The following is a 22,323-nucleotide window of genomic DNA, read 5'->3' as shown; positions in this document are numbered from 1 at the left end:
CAGATCCTCCAGCTGGGAGAATTACCAGGAGAACACCCGAGGGAACGAAACAATCCTGGCAGCGAGCTGGCTCCACGCTGGCACACACCACTTAGTTCTCCCAAGAGCAGCCGCTGGGGCCTTGTCCTCTGGTCCCTCACAGCCCCTTCTGAAATCCACGTATTTGAAAAGCATTTGGTGAGATCAGGAAATAAGGCAGACATCAAACAGGATATATTTAAGTAAGAAAATACCAGGCTTTATTTATTTTTTTCTTATAAAGACAGCCCTGCTGTTGGCTATGTAGAAAGATGTACACAATTCTCGTGAGTAAACAAGATTTACCTGCTTCCGGCTGCATACCATAATGCCAAAGAAGTCACATGAAAGGGACAGAGGTGTAATGCTCTCATCTTCATAGAAATAAAATGCAAAATAAAACAAAAAGTGTGGACTTAGTTAACGGTGGCATTCCCACAGGGAAAAGGTAAGGACTTTAAGTCAATCAGCAGTTGTATTGTGGATGATTAAAAAACTCCATCAGGCTGAGCCCCACTCCCTCCCTGTCCACTCCCCCTTGAGGTACATAGTCCGAGCTTCTGCCTGACAGTACACTGAGATAAGAAGGGAGCAGGGTCTCGGAAGACCAGATGACCTGGCTTTGGTGAGGCACCTACGTGCAGCAGTGTCGCATGTGGAAGTTGACAACATATTCAGCATTAGTCCTCTGCACAGAGATAGCAAAAGGCTCGAAAGGGTGGAAGGTGAAGGCAACAAGGCGTCGCACCGTGTGGTTGATGGGGCGGCCCAGTAAGCCTGCCTGAATCTCAAACTTGAGCAGACCAGAGTCCCGGGCATAGAACCTAAACAGAGCAAGGAGAGAAGAAGAAAATGGGATACATTTTCACCACCATCTTAAAATCTGAACAGCAAGGAAAGGTGGCAACTGATTATTTAACCTCACTGATGAAATCTCCTCTCACATCAGCCCCAGGTCACCAGGACTGCAAAATCACCTCTGTCTGACCAGCTCATTTTACAGGCATGGTGATTATGAACTTCACCATACTGTCCTGAGCCGCTGGGTTATCTCTCTTTTGCAAGATGACCCTTAGTTACAGACTTTAATTACAGCCTCCTCTTTTCCAGTAGCTACCTGCCCAAGGCCAGGGCTGGAAATGAAATGTGAGCCACATGTGTAATTTTTTAATTCTCAGGTAGCCACATTAAACAAGATAAGAAGGAAAAGGTGAAACTAATTTAAATAATATATTTTGGAGTTCCCGTTGTGGCTCAGCGGTATCCATGAGGATACAGGTTTGATCCATATCTGTGCTCAGAGGGTTAAAGATCCAGCAGTTGCTGTGAGATGTGATGTAGGTCACAGATGTGGCTCAGATCCCAAGTTGCTGTGACTGCGGCATAGGTCGGCAGCTGCAGCTAGGATTCGACCCCTAGCCTGGGAACATCTATATGCCACATGTGTGGCCCTAAAAAGCAATAAATCAATAATATATTTTAATTCACCCAATATTTGGTATCCAAAATATTATCATTTCAACCTATAATCAATATAAAGATATTAATATAAAAGATACTGAGATTCCATTCTTTTTTTTTTTTTTTGTACTAAGTCTTTGAAATTTGATGTGTATCTGAAGCTTGAGCACATCTCAACTTGGACTGGTCACATTTTAGGGCTCAACAGCCACAGGGTAGTGGCTACTGCAGATCTAGGCCCATATTTGAGTTTTTCATTTTCAAGAATAAATTCTTTTGGAAGGTTCTTCTTCAGGCGCAAAAGCAAAATAATGAGTAGTTTTTAGTTTTTCATCTAACACAGTAAGACAAAAGATGCTTCCATCCATCCCAGTAGTTAAATGCCTTTTTCCCTTATGCAAAAGCCCTGGGAACTTGGGAACTGGATGGAGGTAATCAATAGGGTGGGGCCGAATTGGGGGAAGTTCTGGAAAATAAAGAACTCTGAATTAAAGAGCTCTATAATTCCCCTTTTGGAAAGCAAATATACAGTAGACATAAAGACATTCATAACCTTTGACTCAATAATCCCATTTCCAAGAACTTATAGCCTCATTTAAATTAAAGAAAACAGGAGTTCCCGCAGTGGCTCAGTGGTTAACGAACCTGACTGGCATCCATGAGGTTGCAGGTTCGATCCCTGGCCTCGATCAGTGGGTTAAGGATGCAGCGTTGCCATGAGCTGTGGTGTGGGCTGCAGACACAGCTCAGATCCCGAGTCACTGTGGCTGTGGTGTAGGCCAGCAGCTGTAGCTCCAATTCGACCCCTAGCCTGGGAACCTCCATATGCTGCGGGTGCAGCCCTAAAAAGACAAAATTAAAAAAAATAATAATAATAAATTAAAGAAAACAGTAACTTGAATAAAGACAGCTACTACAGCATTAGCTCTGATGTAAAAATGCAGAGAGAGAATGAATGCTTGAATTCATTTAATGGGAATACTTAAATTATGACACTGTCTACTTGACAGAATAATGTGCCTTCATTAGGGCTGTAACAATGAGGACTATGTAACAACATGGAAAAATGTTTATGAAATAAAAGTAGACTACAAAGTATTATACTAACCACGATTACAACTGTATAAACATACACATGCATTCTGGCAAAGACTAGAATGAAATACATAATGGCATTACCTCTTAGAATAATGGCAGTGGTTAGAGTAATGGCATTACCTCTTCAAAAGACTTTAATGTCCTTACAGTTCTCATTTTCACTTAAAAATAATAAAGAGTTTCAAGAAAAACCCTTTTAGTCACAGTCAGTGGCATTTCCAGATTTGTTACTTGGGTTAATCTTTTCAAATCAGACAGGCAGGGAAGTCAAAAGGGGAGAAATGTATCTTGTGCTCCACGACTGTATCAAATGAGCCCCATTATCTGCTTTTATGTGTGAAAAACATATTCACCTTACCACACAGTCCCCAGCACACCAAAGGCTTGTGATTTTTTTTTTTTTTTTTGGTCTTTTTGCTATTTCTTTGGGCCGCTCCTGCGGCATATGGAGGTTCCCAGGCTAGGGGTCGAATCGGAGCTGCAGCCACTGGCCTACGCCAGAGCCACAGCAACTCGGGATCCGAGCCGCGTCTGCAACCTACACCACAGCTCACGGCAACGCCGGATCCTTAACCCACTGAGCGAGGCCAGGGACCGAACCCACAACCTCATGGTTCCTATTCGGATTCGTTAACCACTGCGCCACGACGGGAACTCCAGACTTATGATTTAAAGTGAGTTCTCTGTGGTTCTGAATCTAACTACCAGTTTATAGGAAATATGGGGGAATGAGAAAGATGGTAAATATAGCAGGGATGCAAGGAGAAAAATCTAGGATGTGACCACTGGACAAACAACCTGGTCTCTTCAACAATTTCACTGCAAGAAAAGTAAGAGGGAAGCCGAACCTACAGAATACAAAAGACTTAAGAGGACAGTGACCAAATACAACCTGCAAACCTTGTTTGATCTGGAACAAACTGTAAAAAGAATATGTATGATACAATAGGGAAATGTGAAAATTCACTTGGTATTTGGTGATCTTAATATTTTTGTTAATTTTCACAAGATGGAATAATGGTATTAAGGTTGTAATTTTTAAAGTCCTTATCTTTTAGAACTTCACACTGAAATACTTACAAGTAAAATGCTGTGATACCTGGAATTTGCTTCAGAAAAATCCAGGGTGGCAGGTGGAAGAGGAAAGAGTAGTAGTGGTAGAAAGAGAGGAAGCAGCACTGACTATGAGGTGATAACTGCTGAAGCGGGTACATGGAGGTTCCTTACATTCTTCTACTTTTACATATTTAAAAATATGCCATAATAAAAAAAATTTTTTTTAACTGGTTTTTGGAACTTACTGCAGTTTCCCAAAGGAAATATTACAAACCGTGATTAACTGTACAGAATATGCTATACAAGCCTATTTAATACATAATGAAGCTAGACTATGAAATATTAACTCCCACTGATTCTATGTGAAAAAGACCTTCCACAATCCAACACAGGGAACCAGGATCACACCTCCTTTGAAATCAACTCACCAGCGGCAGTGGTGCAGCTCCTCTCCCTAGTACCTATCACAGCACTCAGAACAACCCCAGCTCCCAACATAGAGACAGGCGGGTCTGTGAACTGGCATCTGTGAGGAAGGGACCACTTACAGGGGGTTAGTGTCAAGCTTCTGGCACTAGTATAGCAATCTACACTGCAAAATTCTTCCAGGTGAGGAAGAATGAGTTTCTCCAAAACCTGCCTGTTCTCCAAATTGTCTCTGCCAACTTTTCTTTTTCTCTCTTTCTCTCTCTCTCTTTTTTTTTTTTTTCCTGTCTTTTTAGGGCCTCACCCACAGCATAACAAAGTTCCCAGGCTAGGGGTCGAATTGGCACTGTAGCTGTCGGCCTACACCATAGCCACAGAAACGCCAGATCCGAGCTGTGTCTGTGACCTACACCACAGCTCACGGCAACACTGGCGCTTAACCCCCTCAGCAGGGCCAGGGATGGAACCTGCATCCTCATGGATACTAGTCAGATTTGTTTCCACTGAGCCATGAGGGGAACTCCTCTGCTGTCTTTTCTGTTAAGTAACATGAAGGGATAAAATAATTTGAGCTGAACAAAATTTAAGTCTCAATTATAAACAGTATTATGAAATTGTATTAGATTATTAAATTGAAAAGTATGGTTTCCTTCCCTAGATATCTTGAAAAGGTAACAACTCTTATCTGAATTGGATGTTCTGAAGAGAAGCAAAGAGTGGAACTAATTAATTTATGAGACTAGTGCCCAAATGATCAAAGCACTCACCACACTCTCTGAATTCAACCCATAAGTACAAGTGGACAGAGTCACAATGAAATGATGTTCAAGAAGAAAAGAGCAAGCAGGCCGCCTCAGCCTTGAGGCATGTGCAGCTGAAGCAGGGACGGTATACCTGATGGGGTGATCGCCACAAGTCTTGGGCCGCTCCATGACTGACACCCACTTGTCATCGTAGCTGAAGAGAGACAAATCAAGGTAAGGGCTACCACTGTAAGACTGGGCGCTGATGGGGAGCTGACCCAGCAGCCGGCGCACTGCCTCCGTGTGCCCTCCATACTTGGCGTTTACAATAGTGTCTTTAAACCTGAAATAAAGCATCGGTGAGGAAGGCTATGTTAGCAGGCACGCACACTGCCCTGGATTTCAAACTGACATTCTGAAAATAGAATCTAGATACTGAACTCACACACGTCTGCCTAGCTACAAACACTCTCAAAACAGAAAACAGAATTAGAAATCAGGAACATTAAGTTACTTTAGAAAAGTTAAAGATGCTACAAAAGTTTAAATCTTGGACAACTGTTTCTACTCACTTATTTTTCCCAAATAATAGCCTTAGACTGCATTAAAAAAGAGTTACAGAGAGCAGAGAATCCTGAATAGAAGCAGCTTCCAACTCTTCTTAGGACCAGTTATAAGCCAACATGCATCAAACCTTTTGACAAATTACTCATTCTTTGTTTAAATAAAGTTTCTGCAGAAACACCAATATCTAGAAAAACAGTAACGTGGACACAGAGTCACCAGACTTATCTTTAATAATAATGATGATGATGATGAAGCAATTATAGTGAATACTAACTTTAATACCCAGTGACCAAGTATTTCTATTCTTCTGGAAATTTTCCCTAAGGAAGCAATCCTTTATGTAGAAAAATCCCTGTGCATGTTCAATACAGAATTGCTCAGGACAATGAAAAACTGAAAGAAAAATTAAAAACCTAATGGAAAACCATAATTTTCAGATTATATGGTAAGAGAAGAAATGGTTATCAAAAAGGTAAGTCAGGAGTTCCCGTCGTGGCGCAGTGGTTAACGAATCCGACTAGGAAGCATGAGGTTGTGGGTTCGGTCCCTGCCCTTGCTCAGTGGGTTAACGATCCGGCGTTGCCGTGAGCTGTGGTGTAGGTTGCAGACACGGCTCGGATCCCGAGTTGCTGTGGCTCTGGCATAGGCTGGTGGACTCTGATTAGACCCCCTAGCCTGGGAACCTCCATATGCCGCGGGAGCAGCCCTAGAAATGGCCAAAAAAAAAAAAAAAAAAAAAAAGGCTAAAGCCTTAGAATGGCCTTATGTGCCTCGTCCTGTCTCTGACCACTCTGCCTCTTGCTCATTGCAGCCCAGCCACCCTGACTTCCCTGGTGTTCCTCAAATTTCATGAGACCTACCTCTGGACCTTTAGATTTAATATTCCCTCTGCTTGGTATATTCTTCCCCCTGTTATCCACATGGCTTGCTCCCCAACCTCCTTCAAAAGCTTTACTCAAATACCACCTTCTCAGTGAGGCTTATGCTAACAACCCTACTACAACAGAACTGACAATCTCTCCTTAATACACTCAAAACCCACCAGATATTCTAATAATTTTAATATATCCTTGAATATACATATCCCTCTTGGAAACCTCCCTGCTCCTGCATCCACATGGTCCAACTGGAGTTCTGTCATCTTGGAACTTCCCTTTACCATCATCCTTAGAATTCTTGTGCATTTCTCCATTGTTAGAGTCTATTTCCTATACCATTCTTTCGTATTTTATTGGGAAAATACATCTTCCAGAGGCATCCTTAGAAAGGGTACATGGGAGGTAATTTTTTGAGACCTTACCTAACTAAAAATATCTTTATTACATTCTATTTGTTGTAGAATATGTAGAATTCTAGTTTGGAAATCATTTTGTTCACAGAATTCTCAGGGTATGATTTTAATGACTTCAAGTTTTCAGTATTAAGTCCGATACCATTAATGACTTAATTTTTTATATGTTAAATGTATGTGTTCTTTTTGAAAGCTTTTACAGTTTTCTCTTCATCACCAGTGATCTAAAATTTCATGATGCTATGCCTCAGTATGGGTCCTTCATTATTGACTATAATGGGTACTTGATGGAGCCAGTGATGTGCTAATAAGATTAATAATTATTTCTCTGAAGGGGAAAAAGCCACGATTTATAGCATTTGCCAATTTCTGTGGTATACATCCTCCTGCTGTGGTCAATTTGAAGGTACCAATGTGACATCACTGAACATAAAGTTGTCAAGAGACGAGCAGGAACACATCACTATATAGTATTCTCACCAAACAGAATAAATAACCTCAAGAGCATAACAGTAAAATAATTATTAATAATAATTAATTTTTAATAATGGCTATGTTTAACAACTTGCAAAAACTCCTAGAAGTTTAACACCTGGCTCTCACAAGCCAGAATGAGCCAGCTCCGGGACAGTGGATGGGCCTTACCAATCTAGAAATGCATTTTTTTTTTTTGTCTTTTTAGGACTGCACCCACGGCATATCAAAGTTTCCAGGCTAGGGGTCCAATTGGAGCTGCAGGGGCTGGCCTACGTCACATCCACAGCATTACCAGATCCGAGCTACGTCTGTGACCTACACCACAGCTCACAGCAACGCCAGATCCTTAACCCACTGATCAAGGCCAGGGATTGTACCTGCATCCTCACAGATACTAGTCAGGTTTGTTATCACTGAGCCACGACAGGAACTCCAAGAAATGCATATTTTTTAACACTAGAGAACTGCCTTACATTATTTCCTCCCCTTCATTTTTTCTACTGCTCCCCTTCTAGAATTAGCCAGATATGAGATCTCTTGGGAAAATCCTCTGAATTTTCTAAATCATTTTTATTGTTTCTCTTTCATTTTCCCACTCTTTTTATTCTATTTCCTTGGAGAATTCTCAAATACACCTAATGAAGTTTAAATTTCTAAAGCATCTAGCTATTCCAGGAATGTTCCTGTTTTTAAAGCTTCAATTATTTCAGTGAATATCATGTTGTTTATTTTTCATACTATCTTATCTTGGGCTTTTTTTTTTAAGTGCCAAACACCCAGGTTATGAAAGTTCCCAGGCTAGGGGGCAAATCAGAGCTACCAGTTGCCTACCTACACCACAGCCACAGTAATGGAGGATCCAAGCCAAGTCTACAACCCATACCAGAGGTCATGGCAATGCTGGATCCTTAACCCACTGATTGAGGCCAAGGATCAAACCCTCAGGGTTCATTACCACTGAGCCACAATGGGAGCTCCTTGTCTCTATCTTTAAAATAAAGACTTTTCCTTAAGTGACTTATAATCCCCGGTGTCCATTTTTTTTCTTAAACATTTACTCTAACCTATAATAGGATCCATTTTCATTTTTTACCAAAGGTTTACTGAACACTCTAAAGTTGAGCACTTAGACCCATGTGTTCGCAAGAAATAAAAAATAACTTTAATTTACATATATTTTTTCAATGCAGCAAAGTATGGAAGATGATGAGTAAAATGCTATTAGGATACAATTCTATGGGGGAGATGGAACAGATATATGAATATGCAAAAAGGAAGAAACACTAAGGAATTTCAAACAGTATGGGAATGATTTGCTGTGTACTTTTTATGTCAAAAACTGAGTACTAAAGTACTATAGTATTTAGATTCTCTTGACTGTTTTTTTTTTTTTTTTGACTATTCCTGTGGCATATAGACATTCCTGAGCAAGGGATTGAATCCTATGCCACAGCCATGGCAATGCTGGATCCTTTAACCCACTGCACCAGGCTGGGGATCAAACCCTGCCTCCACAGAAACCTGAGACCTAAGCCACTTCAGTCAGATTCTTTTTTTTTTTTTTTTTTTTTTTCTTTTTAGGGCTGCATCCATGGCATATGTAAGCTCCCAGGCTAGGAGTCCAATTGGAGCTGCAGCTGCTGGCCTATATCACATTCACAGCAATGTGGGATCCAAGCCACATCTGCAACCTACACCACAGCTCACAGCAACGTGGGATCCTTGACCCACTGAGTGAGGCCAGGGATTGAACCCACATCCTCATGGATACTAATTAGATTCGTTTCTGCTGTGCCACAAGAGAATTTTAACCCACTGTGCCACAGCAGGAAGCCTCCCTTGACTATATTTAAAAGTGCAACACCTGGGAGTTCGAGTTCCTTTGTGGTACAGTGGATTAAGGATCCAGTATTGTCACTGCAGTGCCTTGGGTCACTGCTGTAGTGAGGGTCTGATCCTTAGCTTGGGAATGTCCACATGCAATAGATGTGGCAAAAAAAAAAAAAAAAGTATTACAGCTTAAACTTATATAATGTTAATGCCAATTATATTTTGTAATGATTTTATTTTTAAAGGTCAATGTTTAATATACAGTAAAAATTGCATCCTCTGCAATTACTTAAATTTGATAGTAAAAAAATTTAAATATCAGCTTAAAAATTAATGTGTGAGGATATCTACAATTTTTCAAAATCTTTTGCTGGTATGAAGTAAAATTTTGAAAATCACAAAGCTACAATGCCACCTTTCTCTTCAAATCTTTCATCTTCTCCTGGGGGCTTCCTACAATTTCACTTAACTGCAGATGCATTCTGAAACAAATTTTTAGAAAACATAGCTCTAGTAATTCCTAATGACATCATTCATTCAACAAATACCTAATGTGCTCCTCCAACATCAGACACTGGCCTAGGTGCTATGGATATGGCAGAGAATACTAAAATCCCTGCCCTCACGTACCCAGCTTTTGTTACTAGTTGATAATGATCTGCTTAATTTTAAAAGATAAAAATTCATTTCAAAATGAAAATCTGATCCATGTTCTGCTTCCAAAAATCCTTCTATACTAAATAAAGACGGTAGTAAGGCACATATTTTGCATGAACTAGAGAAAACGGTTAGGTTTAGTTGTCTGAAAATCAATATCCATCTATTTTAATCAAGTACCATCCTTCTACATAGGTATAATGCCACTGAATTAGGTATCTGCTTTGCTCATTTTTCCCAGTGGCAGTAATGCTTATTCTAATTCATCCACTCACTCTGGTTTGACCTATATTGAAAGGTAAAGAAGATATTTTCCATACCTGGCTCAAGTTAGGGGAGCAAGTTACATATATGGAATCTGATGAGGTACCGCCTAACTAGAGTAGGATTTAGCCTGGGCCCTTGGTCCAAAATAACCAGTCATTTCACAATAAGTACTCAGATAATTTATGAGAATCTGGTTCACAGGAGGTGGGTATCAATTTAGGGTGACCTAGGTGATTCATGAAGAGCCTCCAACTGTCTCTTCCTCAGGATGGTCAGTTTCCCTAGAGAATTATCACTAATCTCCTGCCTGGGAAGTAGAAGCCTGGACTGTATCGGATAAGAGGACAGGAGTCTTCCCCATCAGTGTGTCAGTTTTCACTTAATTCTTGTTTAAGCATTACATGTCTCATCCCTACTCTCAGCCACGTCTCATGAACATGAAACCAGAGCCAGCAGGCTTCAATTTCTCCAGAGAATAAGCCTCTAGCCTTTCACTGAGGTGCAGAAGTCACTTGGCAATGTAGGCTTAAAGAAAGGAGCTAGAGCATGTGATTGCTCCTTTTAAGAATTTCATCCAATCCTACTGATTTCAGCCTCACAGGTATCTTCAGAGGTATTCAAGACCTCCAATTTCTTGAGCTTTTCCAGAGCTCTCTGGTGCAAGACAATTTGTTTCTTAATGGCTAAGCTTTGAAGTCGTAAGTTTTTGTTCTCTGAGGTATGCCAAGTTAGTTATCACTCATCCATTGGCCCTTCAGCTTCTAAAACTCTGTTGATAACTCCTCTCCCATTCTCTTTGTTCTTGTTTATGCTTCTCCCTTCATTGTCATCTCAGTGGGGTTTTGAGATGGAGCAGGGATAAATACATGTACCTGTTCAACACACCTGTTTAACCCAAAGTTATAAAATTACTTCCTTAGTCATTCAAAAAACATTTAAGTGCTTGATAATGCACTACTGAACATGTATCAATAAATAACAAAGACACAGTTTCTATCTTTATGCAGCTCGCACACAGTTTAGGAGTAATCATGGACCACACACAAGTAATTCCTCAGGTGCTGAGAGAAAAAAGAAGCTTAGGATGACAAGAGGTTACAACAGACAGACTGACAGAAAGAATATGGGAAGGTTACCTGAAGTAAATGATGACTGGCTTAACACCAACAAATTTTCTAAAGAAAATTAAGCCTATTGAGCTGAATGGAACAGCTTACCGGCGCTGGATCTGCCTTGCAAAGTTGTTGCTGGATGCTGAGCAGGGAAACTGGACTTCACTATGCAGGGTAGCATTACGGAAAAGGTCACAGAAGTTTTCAAAGAGCTCCAAAAGCTCATCTGACGTATTCTCAAACACAGCGATCACCTCTGTTGTCACCATATTGTACACCACGAAAAAAGATGCCTGCAGAAGAGAGAGACCTGAAGGATAGCTGAGTACAATGCCATGATCAGTAGATTTATTACTCTGCCAAAAACTCACCCTACCCAAGGAAAACAAGCAAACACCTCTGCTGCCACACTACAGTGGAAACATGGCACCAACTGTTTCTGGAAAAGGAGGACGCCTCAGTGGGCTTTGTCAATCACGGGCCTCAGTGTTACCTAATTTCCCACTATGTCTATGCCACTGGATTATTGAGTTGTTCAGCATATATGTATAAAAAGGTTTTCAATCTTTCACTTCAAATTGTGCAAATTTAGTATTTTTCCTTCCACATGCCTATTCCCTACTTACTCCCCAACCCATTCTGAGATTAAAAACACTTTTTAATAACGCCAGATTTAATTTTTCTTCCTGCTGAGAAAGTGAGTTGAGCCAGGGACTGCCTGTTGACAAATTATTTTTGTCTTATATATGTACAGTTGAAAGTTCAATGTAGGGGCATTTCCTTTTCCCTCTTAATATTGCTAACACAGAGAGACACCGTTTAAGTATCCTGTGTCCACCACGCAGGCTGTACCCAAGCAGGGTACTGCTACCAAACAAATGAAAAATCAGAAAATATTTTCCATTTCTTCCTTCATAGAAAGTCTTCCAACCAAGAGCATTTGTAACATACATTTGAGATCTGTAGAATTTAAGATCGGAAGAGGAACCTGAAAAGCATTCAGATGCCATAGGTGGCAGAGTTACTGCTTTCTCTAAGCCAGCTCCTGGGTAACTAGCCTCTTCTTTAAAGCTCCAGTGCCCTGCTCAGCCTAACCAGGAAGCACCAAGCACCCCCATGCTTTTGTCACAGTGAGTTGGCAGTCTGTGTCAATCTGCAAGCCTCCAACAGGACCCTAGAAGTTCTCAGAACACTAGGATTAGTATTCCACCTCCTGTGATTGAATTTAAATCTCCATTACCAATTTCTGGAGACATTTGGCCCACCTGTTTTACTAGTAATTAGTCCTTCCCAAAGCTTGTATTACATGACTTTTGCAGTCACCTGGAAATTAAATTTGGCTGTAAATTAAAGAGGCTGGAGGGTAACCTGAGAATAATACCCATAATATTAGCAAGGCTTTGTGTTTACTCTCACTTTTTACTCATTAACCTTATTGGAACCTATCAAATTAAACCGGGGAATGTGGGGGGAGGATATCTAGGGCAGAGAGATTGGGTTTAAAGTTACAAACTCTGTGAGCAAAGCACAGAGCCAGAGTAATGCTTCTGGCCACCACTTACTATAGCTACCTGAAATAAGTAGGTCATGTTTTAACAAAGAAAAAAAGGATAATCTCAAATACAGCAGCCAAAGACAACTTAGTCCCTCCAAAATAAAAAGGCTCAAACCTAATTACAAGACTGACTCATGTCCTTTCTATAAACCCGGACAGCACACTGATCATATCAGGGCTTTGCCAGGATCATCACAATTATGAGGATATAGAATTATTTGCCTTCCCTCCAGCACAGATTGGGAAATACAACACAGGGGGTGGGTGCACAGGCAAGGGATTCACCCACAACCTCCACAAGAGGTAAGATGAACTAGATGCTCACTCATGATGGCTCAACGGGTGACTTCATCATTAAGAGGGAAGAGAAGGAATCCAGAAAAAAATGAACTCTAACCATATTACTCATTCCCCCATCCTTTTTTTAAAATACACAAGCTGTGATTCCAAGAAAAATGTCAGAGAACATTTTACCATGATAGCTCACAAGGTCCTAGAAGACATCTGTGACAGTCTGTGCGGTCACTTAAGGGTAGACTCAGCACAAGTCAATGAGAAATAGCAGACTCAGCTGACTTTGAAGTTTACTGGTTTGCTCTGGTCTTGATTTCCAAACTAGTATCTAAGGAGACTTTATGGAAACAGTATAGAATGGAGGGCAAACGTACAGAAAGATAGGTCTCTTGCTCCGTCAACACTAAAGTAGAGAGCTTCTCAAAGGGAAATGCCCAAACTACACTTAATTTCAGCATGGTGTTTCAATCCAAAAGTCTTAGAGGTTTCATTATTCTTAACACCACCTTACTCCTACTTGTGAAATTCCTCTCTTCCCTACCAACATCTTTCACCCAAACTGAAAAACCCTCAGGACCTGCAATCCTAATAACTGACTTAGCAGGTCAGACATTTTGGCTTCATCCTGATCTTTTCACTGCTCTACAGCCTATGTTTCAGCACATGGGCCAGGTCAGGTAAAGTCACAAACCTTAACTCTGTCAAATGAACTTATGTTAGTTACATTCTAAAGAAGACTTTTTGAAAAAGTGTACTGACATTATTTAAGCAGGAAAGAAAAGAGTAGAATTTTAGAAGATTTTCTTTTTTTGTATGGTGGGCTCATTCTCACTGCCATAACTAAAACAGACTAACAAGCACAATCTTATACAAATCAAGGCAGTATCCACAGACAAATCAAACCTTGACCTTGGAGCATCTGGCCTTCTGTCTCAAGGATACTGAAAATGCTCTGCAACAGAATTAGGGTAATAATCACAGAGTTGGCTACCTTCATCAATGGCTTGAGATTTAGCTTCCATTTATCCAAATAAATACATGTGGCCAGAGGAAAAGGGAGCTGTTTTAAGTCTGAGTACAAAAATTCAAGATTACAAAAAATGTCTATTTCTGAAAGGCTGGCTATAGGCAAAAAGAGAAATTTCCCCATTTTGCCAAGGAGACTGGAGGGGTAAAGGGCAGAAAAGCACTGCATACCTGTGATGGGTCTGTGACTCGCAGGGTCACGACATCCTCACTAGTGTACTTGATAAACAGATGGTTTTCATCCAGAAGCTGCATTTTCCACATGCGCAGCTGTCGTAGTTGGTCAAAATACTGGAAGAAGCGCCTCTTGGCCATTGCACTACCATCCTGTTCTGCCCGGCGCCACAGGTACACAAGCAGCCTGTGTTTCAGGGAATTGATGAAGGGATCCCTGAAAGGATTGGCCATGCCTGTCTGACTGTCCCGCTGTACCTCAGGAAAAACAGCTGACACAGTGAGCAGGTCATCCTCATAGCAGAAGCGGCCGATGGTCCTCACATCAATGAAAGTGCCTTCAGGAGTCACCTGGAAGACATGGATGGTTTGCTGCTGCACTGACAAGATGGCCAGGATGTTCTTGTACAAGTACAGACCTTGGTTGTGTGACAGGACCACTTTGTCACACTTGAAGGTACGGGTATCACATAAGCGGCCGGTGTGAAGGTCAATGATGTGGAGAGAGTAGTCCTCCAGAGGGGACCTGGGGTTGGGAGTCACAGACTCACTGTTCCGATACACCTCATAAAAAGGAGGGTGAGGCTCATCCGGGAGGTAGGCAGCTGAGCCCACGATAACACACCGGCAGTCATCAGTGAAGAGGCTGCACTCACGATTCAGGTGCTCGCCATTGGCTGCTACGTTGGTGATGTGCAGCAGGACAAAAAAGCGTTCGAAGAGCCGGCCTCGGATGTTGACCGACCGCTGGTCATTGCCATTGGACAAGATCTCCCCCTCATAGCCCTGCAATAGGTCCTCAGCTGCCTGGCAGCCCTGGTACTCATAGATTTCGAGAGATGTCTGGTCTGAAGAGAAAGCAATGAAATAGCGTCCATCAGGAGAAAATTTCCGCAAGAAACAAGGTGGCTTTTCAACGTTGACAACCGTGAAGTTGGGGAAGACATTCTGGTGGAACACTCGAACCTGATGCCAGTGGGTGCCTGCCTTGCCTGAACTGATCCGCCGGCGTTCCAAGCGGTGAATAACGTTTTGGTTTTGGATCCGTCGAGGTTTGATGGTGGAAACATGATGATCCATTATCACATCTCTGTATGGAAAAGTAAAGTAGAAGTCAAGGAAATAAAACATTTACCAAAACATAAACAGAGCTGACCTTTGAACAACAAGGGGATTAGAGGCACCAACTTTGGCCTCTGCAGCTGAAAATCTGAGTATAAATTATAGTCAGCCCTCAGTAAACACTGTTCCTTCCTATCCACAGTTCCTCCGCAACTGCAGATCCAACCAACTGGGGATGTGCAGTACTACGGTATTTACTACTGGAAAAAAAATCCATAAGTGGACCTGCACAGTTCAAGTCTGTGCTGTTCAGGGTCAACCGTATACATAAGTCAAATAGATTTCCCTCCATATATCCTGGACCTAGGAGCTACCAAGATGACAGTGATCAGCATTTCTCCTTCCCAAGTTATAGCTAGGAAGTGGCCCAGACATTTTTGAGTCTAGAAACAGATTTTGAGGAAGGAATTCACTAGGAATACCTTCAAAGCATGTTTAGCTGTTGGGAATATTCAACAGAATAAACCTAAAACTACATCAGATTTGCTCAGTGTTAGCAGTCTATTCAATGTATATTCATTAAAAAAATACTTATTCCCTGTTAGCCTAGCAGTTAAGGATTCAGCATTGTCACTGCCGTGGCTCGGGTTTGATCCCTGGCTCAGGAACTTGTGCATGCTGTGGGCACAGCCAAAAAAACAAAAGGGGGGAACACACACACACACACTTATTGGGCTATTAAGATGTCCACATTACCCAAAGCAATCTACAAACTCAATGCAATCCCTCTCAAAATCAAATGACATTTTTTCAAAAATTGAAAAATTCATCCTAAGAGGCACATGTAATCTCAAGGGACCCCAAATAGCTAAAACAATTTTATAAAAGAAGAACAAAGTTGGAGGATTCAAGCTTCCTGATTTCCAAAACCATTACAAAGCCCAGTAATCAAAAGAATGTGGTACTGGCATAAAGACAGAAAAATATACCAAAGGAACAGAATTAAGAGCCAAGAAATAAACAAAACTTCATGTATATAAAACCAAGATGAGAAGTTCAGAGAACCCCAGCCATGATAAGTCCAAAGAAATTCATGCCCACACATACCATAGTCAAATTGGAAAAAACTAAAACACAAAGTAAAAATCTTGAAAGCAGCTAGGTAAATGATAAATTACCTATAGGGGAGCAACAATTCATATATCTGTGGATGTCTCAAGAGAAACTATAGAGGCCAGAAAGAAGAGGAGCAACATTTTCAAAGTGTGGAAAGAGCTGTCCGTTTCATCATTCAAATCTCAGCAAGACTGCAGCTCTTCAAAATTTTTCCCTATCTTACCTAAAAAGTTGTGCCTTTTTCCATCTACATCAATCTACTATTTTCCCTATTTTATTTTCTTTAGGCCTTATTATCTTCTTATTTGTGTAAGCTTCTAAGCTTACACATATCAGACAGGAGGGACCTTGTCTAATTTCTTGCTGAATCCCCAGCACCTAGGACAGTGCCCAAGGCACTGTCAGTGGTCATCTGAGATGCACCTTGAAAGATAAAGAACTCACTTGGCAAAAAAAGAGGAGGAATATTCCAGAAAGAAGGTAACTTTAAAAATATATTTAGAGGAGTTCCCGTCGTGGCGCAGTGGTTAACGAATCCAACTAGGAACCATGAGGTTGAGGGTTCGGTCCCTGCCCTTGCTCAGTGGGTTAAGGATCCGCCGTTGCCATGAGCTGTGGTGTAGGTTGCAGATGCAGCTCGGATCCCACGTTGCTGTGGCTCTGGCGTAGGCCAGCGGCTACAGCTCTGATTAGACCCCTAGCCTGGGAACCTCCATATGCCACAGAAGCAGCCCAAAGAAATAGCAAAAAGACAAAAAAAATAAAATAAAAAAGCAAAAAAATAAAAATAAAAAAATGTATTAAAAGTATATTTAGAGCAGAGCATGGCATCAGTTAGAAAACAATAATTCCAAGCATATAGGAAGCACAGAATGAGTGATAAGAGAAGCCTAGAGGAGTTTATACTGTGGTGCAGTGGGTTAAGTAACTGACTGCAATAGCTCAGGTCACTTCAGAGGTGAGGGTTCAATCCCCAGCCCTGTGCAGTAGGTTTAAAGATCTGGCAGCTGAGGCTCGGATTCAATCCCTGGCCTAGGAATTTCCATATGCCACAAGTCGGCCATTAAAAAGAAAAAGAGAGAGAAAGTAGACAGGAACAAGTTTGGAAAATACTTTGTACACCAGGCCACACAAGCTAATACAGGTTGTAAGCAGCAGAGCAACTGATCCAAACTATATTTAAGAAATAAAAACATACAGATGATGGGGAACTTACTTATAATGTCTCCTAAATGGGACATGAAATGCCTTATATATACTATATAATATATATACTATCTAAGCAAGTTAAAGATCTCAATGACTGAGCAAATCAAGTTTCACAAACTGCTAATCACAACTCATTAATGGGGCACTGAAGTCAATGTAGTGGATATACTAATTGACATTTTTAAAAATAGAATAAAACAGCATACCAAACTACATCACACACAGTAAGGGTAAGCACTATTGTGTGAAACTTTTGTTTCAATTATATATATATGAGTTACTTACACTGGGGGAGGATATAAAATATATTTCCTACTGATCTAGAGCAGGAGACATCAAACTCAGGTCGAATCTAGCCTGCCTGCCTGTTTTTATAAAGTTTTACTGGAACACAGTCATACCAACTTATTTACATCTCGCCCATTGCTGCTTTTGCCCTATAAAGGCACAGCTGATTAGCTGAGACCAAAGACCACACAGCCCACAGCCTATAATACTTACCAACTGGTCCTTTGAGAAAAAGTTTGTCAACCTCTGATCTTGAGCAGTGGTTCCCAACTGGGGCAATTTCATAATATATGGAGACATTTTTAGTTGTCATAACTTGGGAGGGAGGGATGGTGTGCTATGGGTGTCCAGCAAAGAGAATGCTAGGATGCTGCCAAACACCCTATGGTAAACAGGACAGCCCCCACATTTGGCCCAAAATGTCAGCTGTGCCAAGGCTGACAAATCTTGATCTAGAGAAATGCCTGCACATATATAACAGGAGACATACAAAGATGCCTGTAGTAGGACTGCTAGCCACAGCAAAAACTGACAGCATTCCAAATGCCCATCAGCAGACTAGGTAAATTCCTCCAGGCATATTCATACAGTGCAATCTTATAAAGCAGTGAGTTAATGCACTACAGTTATATATAACAACACAGATGAATTTCAGACACAGTGTTGAATGAAGAAAGCAAGCAGCAGAGTACATACAATGTGATTGCCTTTAAATAAGTTTCAAACAATTTTTGTTTAAGAATAAAATATAGGCGTTCCCGTCGTGGCACAGTGGTTAATGAATCCGACTAGGAACCATGAAGTTGCGGGTTCAGTCCCTGCCCTTGCTCAGTGGGTTAACAATCCGGCGTTGCCGTGAGCTGTGGTGTAGGTTGCAGACGAGGCTCGGATCCCCCGTTGCTGTGGCTGTGGTGTAGGACGGCAGCTGTAGCTCGGATTCGACCCCTAGCCTGGGAACCTCCATATGCCGTGGGAGTGGCCCAAAGAAATAGCAAAAAGACAAAAAAAAAAGAATAAAATATATAGAGTATATAATTACAAAAAAGCAAGAGTATTATAAACCTAAGACTCAAAATAGTGGTTACCTCTGAGGAAGTAAGAAATGGGATGGAAATTGGGGACACAAAGCCAACCCCAACCACTTTTTTTTCTTGAATCAGAATTCACTGTATTGTTATTCTCTTAAAATTGCATATGTTTCCTAAGTATTATGTGTGCTTACTTAGAATTCTTTTTTAAATTAGAAAACAATCCTTGTCAAGAAAAAAACAAAGGTAGGACAATAAAATGAAGCTTGGAGTACATAGAAATGCATACCACAAGGACCTGCAGAACTGTCAAGCTTCTAATTTGGCTCTTTCTCAGCCGATAAGGCACAGGAAAATACAATCAGTTGCAGAATTTGCACTGCCATTAAGATAAAAACATAACAGCTGCTTGGAAGAAGCACAGCATTTCCCAGCACTGGATTTTATTTTATTTTTAAATCTTGTCCCATATTTTCTTTTTATCCTGGAACAAATTTTATTTATTTTTATTTACCTATTTATTTTACTTTTTAGGGCCGCGCCCGCGGCACATGGAGGTTCCCAGGCTAGGGGTCTAATTGGAGCTGTAGCCGGCAGCCTAGGCCAGAGCCACAGCAATGCCAGATCAGCTGTGTCTGCGACCTACACCACAGCTCACAGCAACGTCCGATCCTTAACCCTGGTCTCACTTAACTGAGTGAGACCAGGGATCAAACCTGCAACCTCATGGTTCCTAGTCGGATTCGTTTCCACTGCACCATGATGGGAACTACCCAGCACTGGATTTTAAAGGAAATCTCTCTTATGAGTTTTCTCAAAGGACCCTGGCATGATACAGTGAGCAAAATCCCCCACTCCTGAACAATAAACACGATATTGAGTTTTATACAGCTACTACTTCTAAAACTGACATAGTTGATGTGACCATTTTGATACAGTCCCCAAAACACACTATTAAGGTTTAGGCATTTTAAAATACCAAGTAATGCACAAAACTGCCTCACTCAATTACTGCCCAGGAAACCTCTGCCCACCTAAGATGGGGCTTGGAGTCAGAGAAGGAGAGCAGAATGGAATGAGACAGGTTGGTAAGGCCCAGGCACAGCAGAAGGCATCAGACACCACCTAGCAGACTAACTGCATATAACTGAGTCAGAGAAAGAATGCTAGCTATTCGAATCAGAAAAAGCCACTGATCAATTTAGGCAAAGTAGATGCTTCATTCTTTAAAAAATTATTATTAAAAAAAAAAACCCTCAAAAAATTGAGTTCCCATTGTGGCTCAGCAGTAAAGAACCTGATTAGTATCCATGAGGACACCGGTTCAATTCCTGGCCTCACTCAGTGGGTTAAGGATCCTTCATTGCCACAGCTGCAGCTTAGCTCATAAGTGTGGCTTGGATCTAATCCCTGACCTAGGAACTCCATATCCCTTGGGGCAGCCAAAAAAAAAAAAAAAGCACAGTGAAAGCTCTTTTAGTCAGGTAGAAGTAAGGAAGAAAGAGTAACTTATGATATTTTTCCCAAAAGCTGACCCCTCTACCCTTTTTCTATTCCAGTAAACGATACAGCCACATCTGCTAAAAGGAACCAGAAACCTGAATTTCCCTTGATAGCTCTTTCCCTCTGCCTCCATACCTCATCAGTCACCAAACTCTGGAGATTTTACCTCCTAAATAGTCCTCTGATGCTCCACCTTCTTTCTATCATGACCTGCCAGCACTCTTACCCCAAATTTTCTTAACTTCATGTCTACATTATTGCAACTACTTCCTAATTGGTCTCCTTAAATCCACTCCTGTCCACTCCTAATCCATGAACAACCAGAGTGATCTTTCGAAAGGCTTTTGTGAGCACATCCTTCCTCCTATGGATTAAAACAAGTATTTTCGCATTGCTCTTAATGAAAAGGATCAAAATTCTCACCATGCCAAACAAACGCCTCAAAGGTCTCAGCTCTGACTCTCCATCCTCATCTTCTCCCATTTAACTCTAATCATTTCCTCAGCAGGTGTCCTACCTCCTCCCTCTGAACCCTGACATGTGCTCTTAACCTCAATCTAAAGGCTCTTCTCTTCACTCTGCCAAGTTAACACCTATTGTGGGTATCAGCCTAATCATCACTTCCTTAGAAAAGTCTTTCACCCTCCCTACCAGATAAAATCCCAATATACCAGTTAATCATACCTCTCCTTCACAGCTTGCAACTTCCATCTCTGAATTTTACTTACGCCTATGGCCCTAGACGTACCTTACCAGTACACAAACATTTTATTCTGTGTGCCCATCACAGTAAGCCTCCTTTCCTGAACGCTGTTCTCTGCCAACTCAAGTATTCACTGGGGCTGTTCCCTCGGCCTAGAATATATTTCCTCTAGCCTGTTCACACTTGTCAAGTTGCAGCTCAAGTGTCATCTCCTTCAGGAAATCTTCTCTGACCATCCTTTCTAAAACAGATTTTTTTTTTTACTTTACCATTACTTTTGCTGTTCTTCTCCATAGTCATTGTCACAATTTGAATCTGAATTTTTAGTTGTATGGTTAGGTGTTTAATATTGGACTCCCCTGTAATCTATCATCTCCAGGCAGGAAGTAACCATGCCTACTTTAGTTACCTTAGTTTTTTCAGAGCCAAGCACTGCGACTGGTCTATAAGCATGTGTTTAATAAGTTATCTATGAAATGAAAGAAGAAAGCCTGGCTGAATTGGGCCACCAACTCATTGAGCGGTACTAAGTAAGACCTCCCCTCTTGGGTCTCTCCGCAAACAGGCAGGTGCTCACAAACCTCAATTCCTTCAGTCGGCTGCCTAAAACTTCAAGGGGTAGCTAGGGGCGGGTACACAGGCCCAAGGGGGCGCCACCGGAAAGAAAAGCCCGGGGCGGGGCCTCGATAGGAAGAGAATTCTGAAGGAGGGCGGGGGCCGTGGAGTCATGCGAGGAGGGGGAAATCCCATGGCGGTAACCCGAGGAGGCCTTGGCTAGGGCCTGGCGGGTCTGGAGGCTGGACCAAGGAAGGAGAAGTCCTCACCTGTGCGATCTGGACTCAAACGGCCGGGGCGAAGCACCCCCTGACCGGCTCAGCGTCCGCCTCCCCCGGCCCCGCCCCCGCCATGCCTCGGAACCCGGCGTCTGCACCTATGGGCCCTGGCTTCCGAGAGCCACCGGAAACTCAGTGCAGCGAGAAGGGAAGTGGGGAGAGCGCGGTGCAGTCCAGCTGTCAATGAGCGACGTTACAGCGCACTCTAGTGCCGGGAGGAGGATAGAAACCATCCTCTATCTTCAGTGGCTGCGAAGGAAAAATTGAACCAGGAGCCCTAACCTGGCATCTCGGTGATCTAAGGTCATGTCTCTGCACCCGCTGGACGCATTTGCAAAAACATGAATAAAAATTAATTTTTCGTCTCTTGATTAAACGCACCATTTCACCAGCTGTTGTCTCCTCCTAGACAGTGAGCACTTTAAAGACAGGAACTGGGAGTTCCTTGGTGGCCTAGCCATTAATGATCCCGCCTTTGTCACTACTGTGGCTCAGTCGCTGCTGTGGCAAGGGTTCAATCCCTGGCCCG

At 41.8% G+C, this 22,323-nt stretch overlaps 1 protein-coding gene across 2 annotated transcripts; it reads right to left on the bottom strand.

Annotated features, from left to right (window-relative positions):
- Positions 1 to 214: 214 nt before the first annotated feature.
- DET1 (DET1 partner of COP1 E3 ubiquitin ligase) lies at positions 215 to 21,930 on the bottom strand. 2 transcript variants are annotated; one of them, XM_047767496.1, is made up of 5 exons: positions 21,786 to 21,930; positions 14,050 to 15,142; positions 11,109 to 11,296; positions 4,954 to 5,145; positions 215 to 842 (listed from the first exon to the last, which is right to left on the bottom strand). In XM_047767496.1, the coding sequence occupies exons 2-5, from the start codon at positions 15,130 to 15,132 to the stop codon at positions 653 to 655; spliced, it is 1,653 nt and encodes a 550-aa protein (XP_047623452.1). In that variant the 5' UTR covers positions 15,133 to 15,142; positions 21,786 to 21,930; the 3' UTR covers positions 215 to 652. The 2 variants fall into 2 exon arrangements, with proteins under 2 accessions (XP_047623452.1, XP_047623453.1); XM_047767497.1 differs by lacking the exon at positions 21,786 to 21,930 and adding an exon at positions 17,941 to 18,001.
- Positions 21,931 to 22,323: the final 393 nt, after the last annotated feature.

This window comes from Phacochoerus africanus, chromosome 2 (assembly GCF_016906955.1).
Source record: "Phacochoerus africanus isolate WHEZ1 chromosome 2, ROS_Pafr_v1, whole genome shotgun sequence".
NCBI classification, from domain to species: domain Eukaryota; kingdom Metazoa; phylum Chordata; class Mammalia; order Artiodactyla; family Suidae; genus Phacochoerus; species Phacochoerus africanus.
This window is presented reverse-complemented; position numbering and strand designations above follow the sequence as displayed.

Excerpts from the sequence above, each read along its gene's own strand:
- DET1 (XM_047767496.1), bottom strand. The coding sequence starts at position 15,132 with ATGGATCATCATGTTTCCACCATCAAACCTCGACGGATCCAAAACCAA. Across the intron at positions 11,297-14,049 it reads GAGTCACAGACCCATCACAG|GCATCTTTTTTCGTGGTGTA; the intron begins GTATGCAGTGCT and ends TCTCTTCTGCAG. Across the intron at positions 843-4,953 it reads TGTGGCGATCACCCCATCAG|GTTCTATGCCCGGGACTCTG; the intron begins GTATACCGTCCC and ends TGCTCTGTTTAG.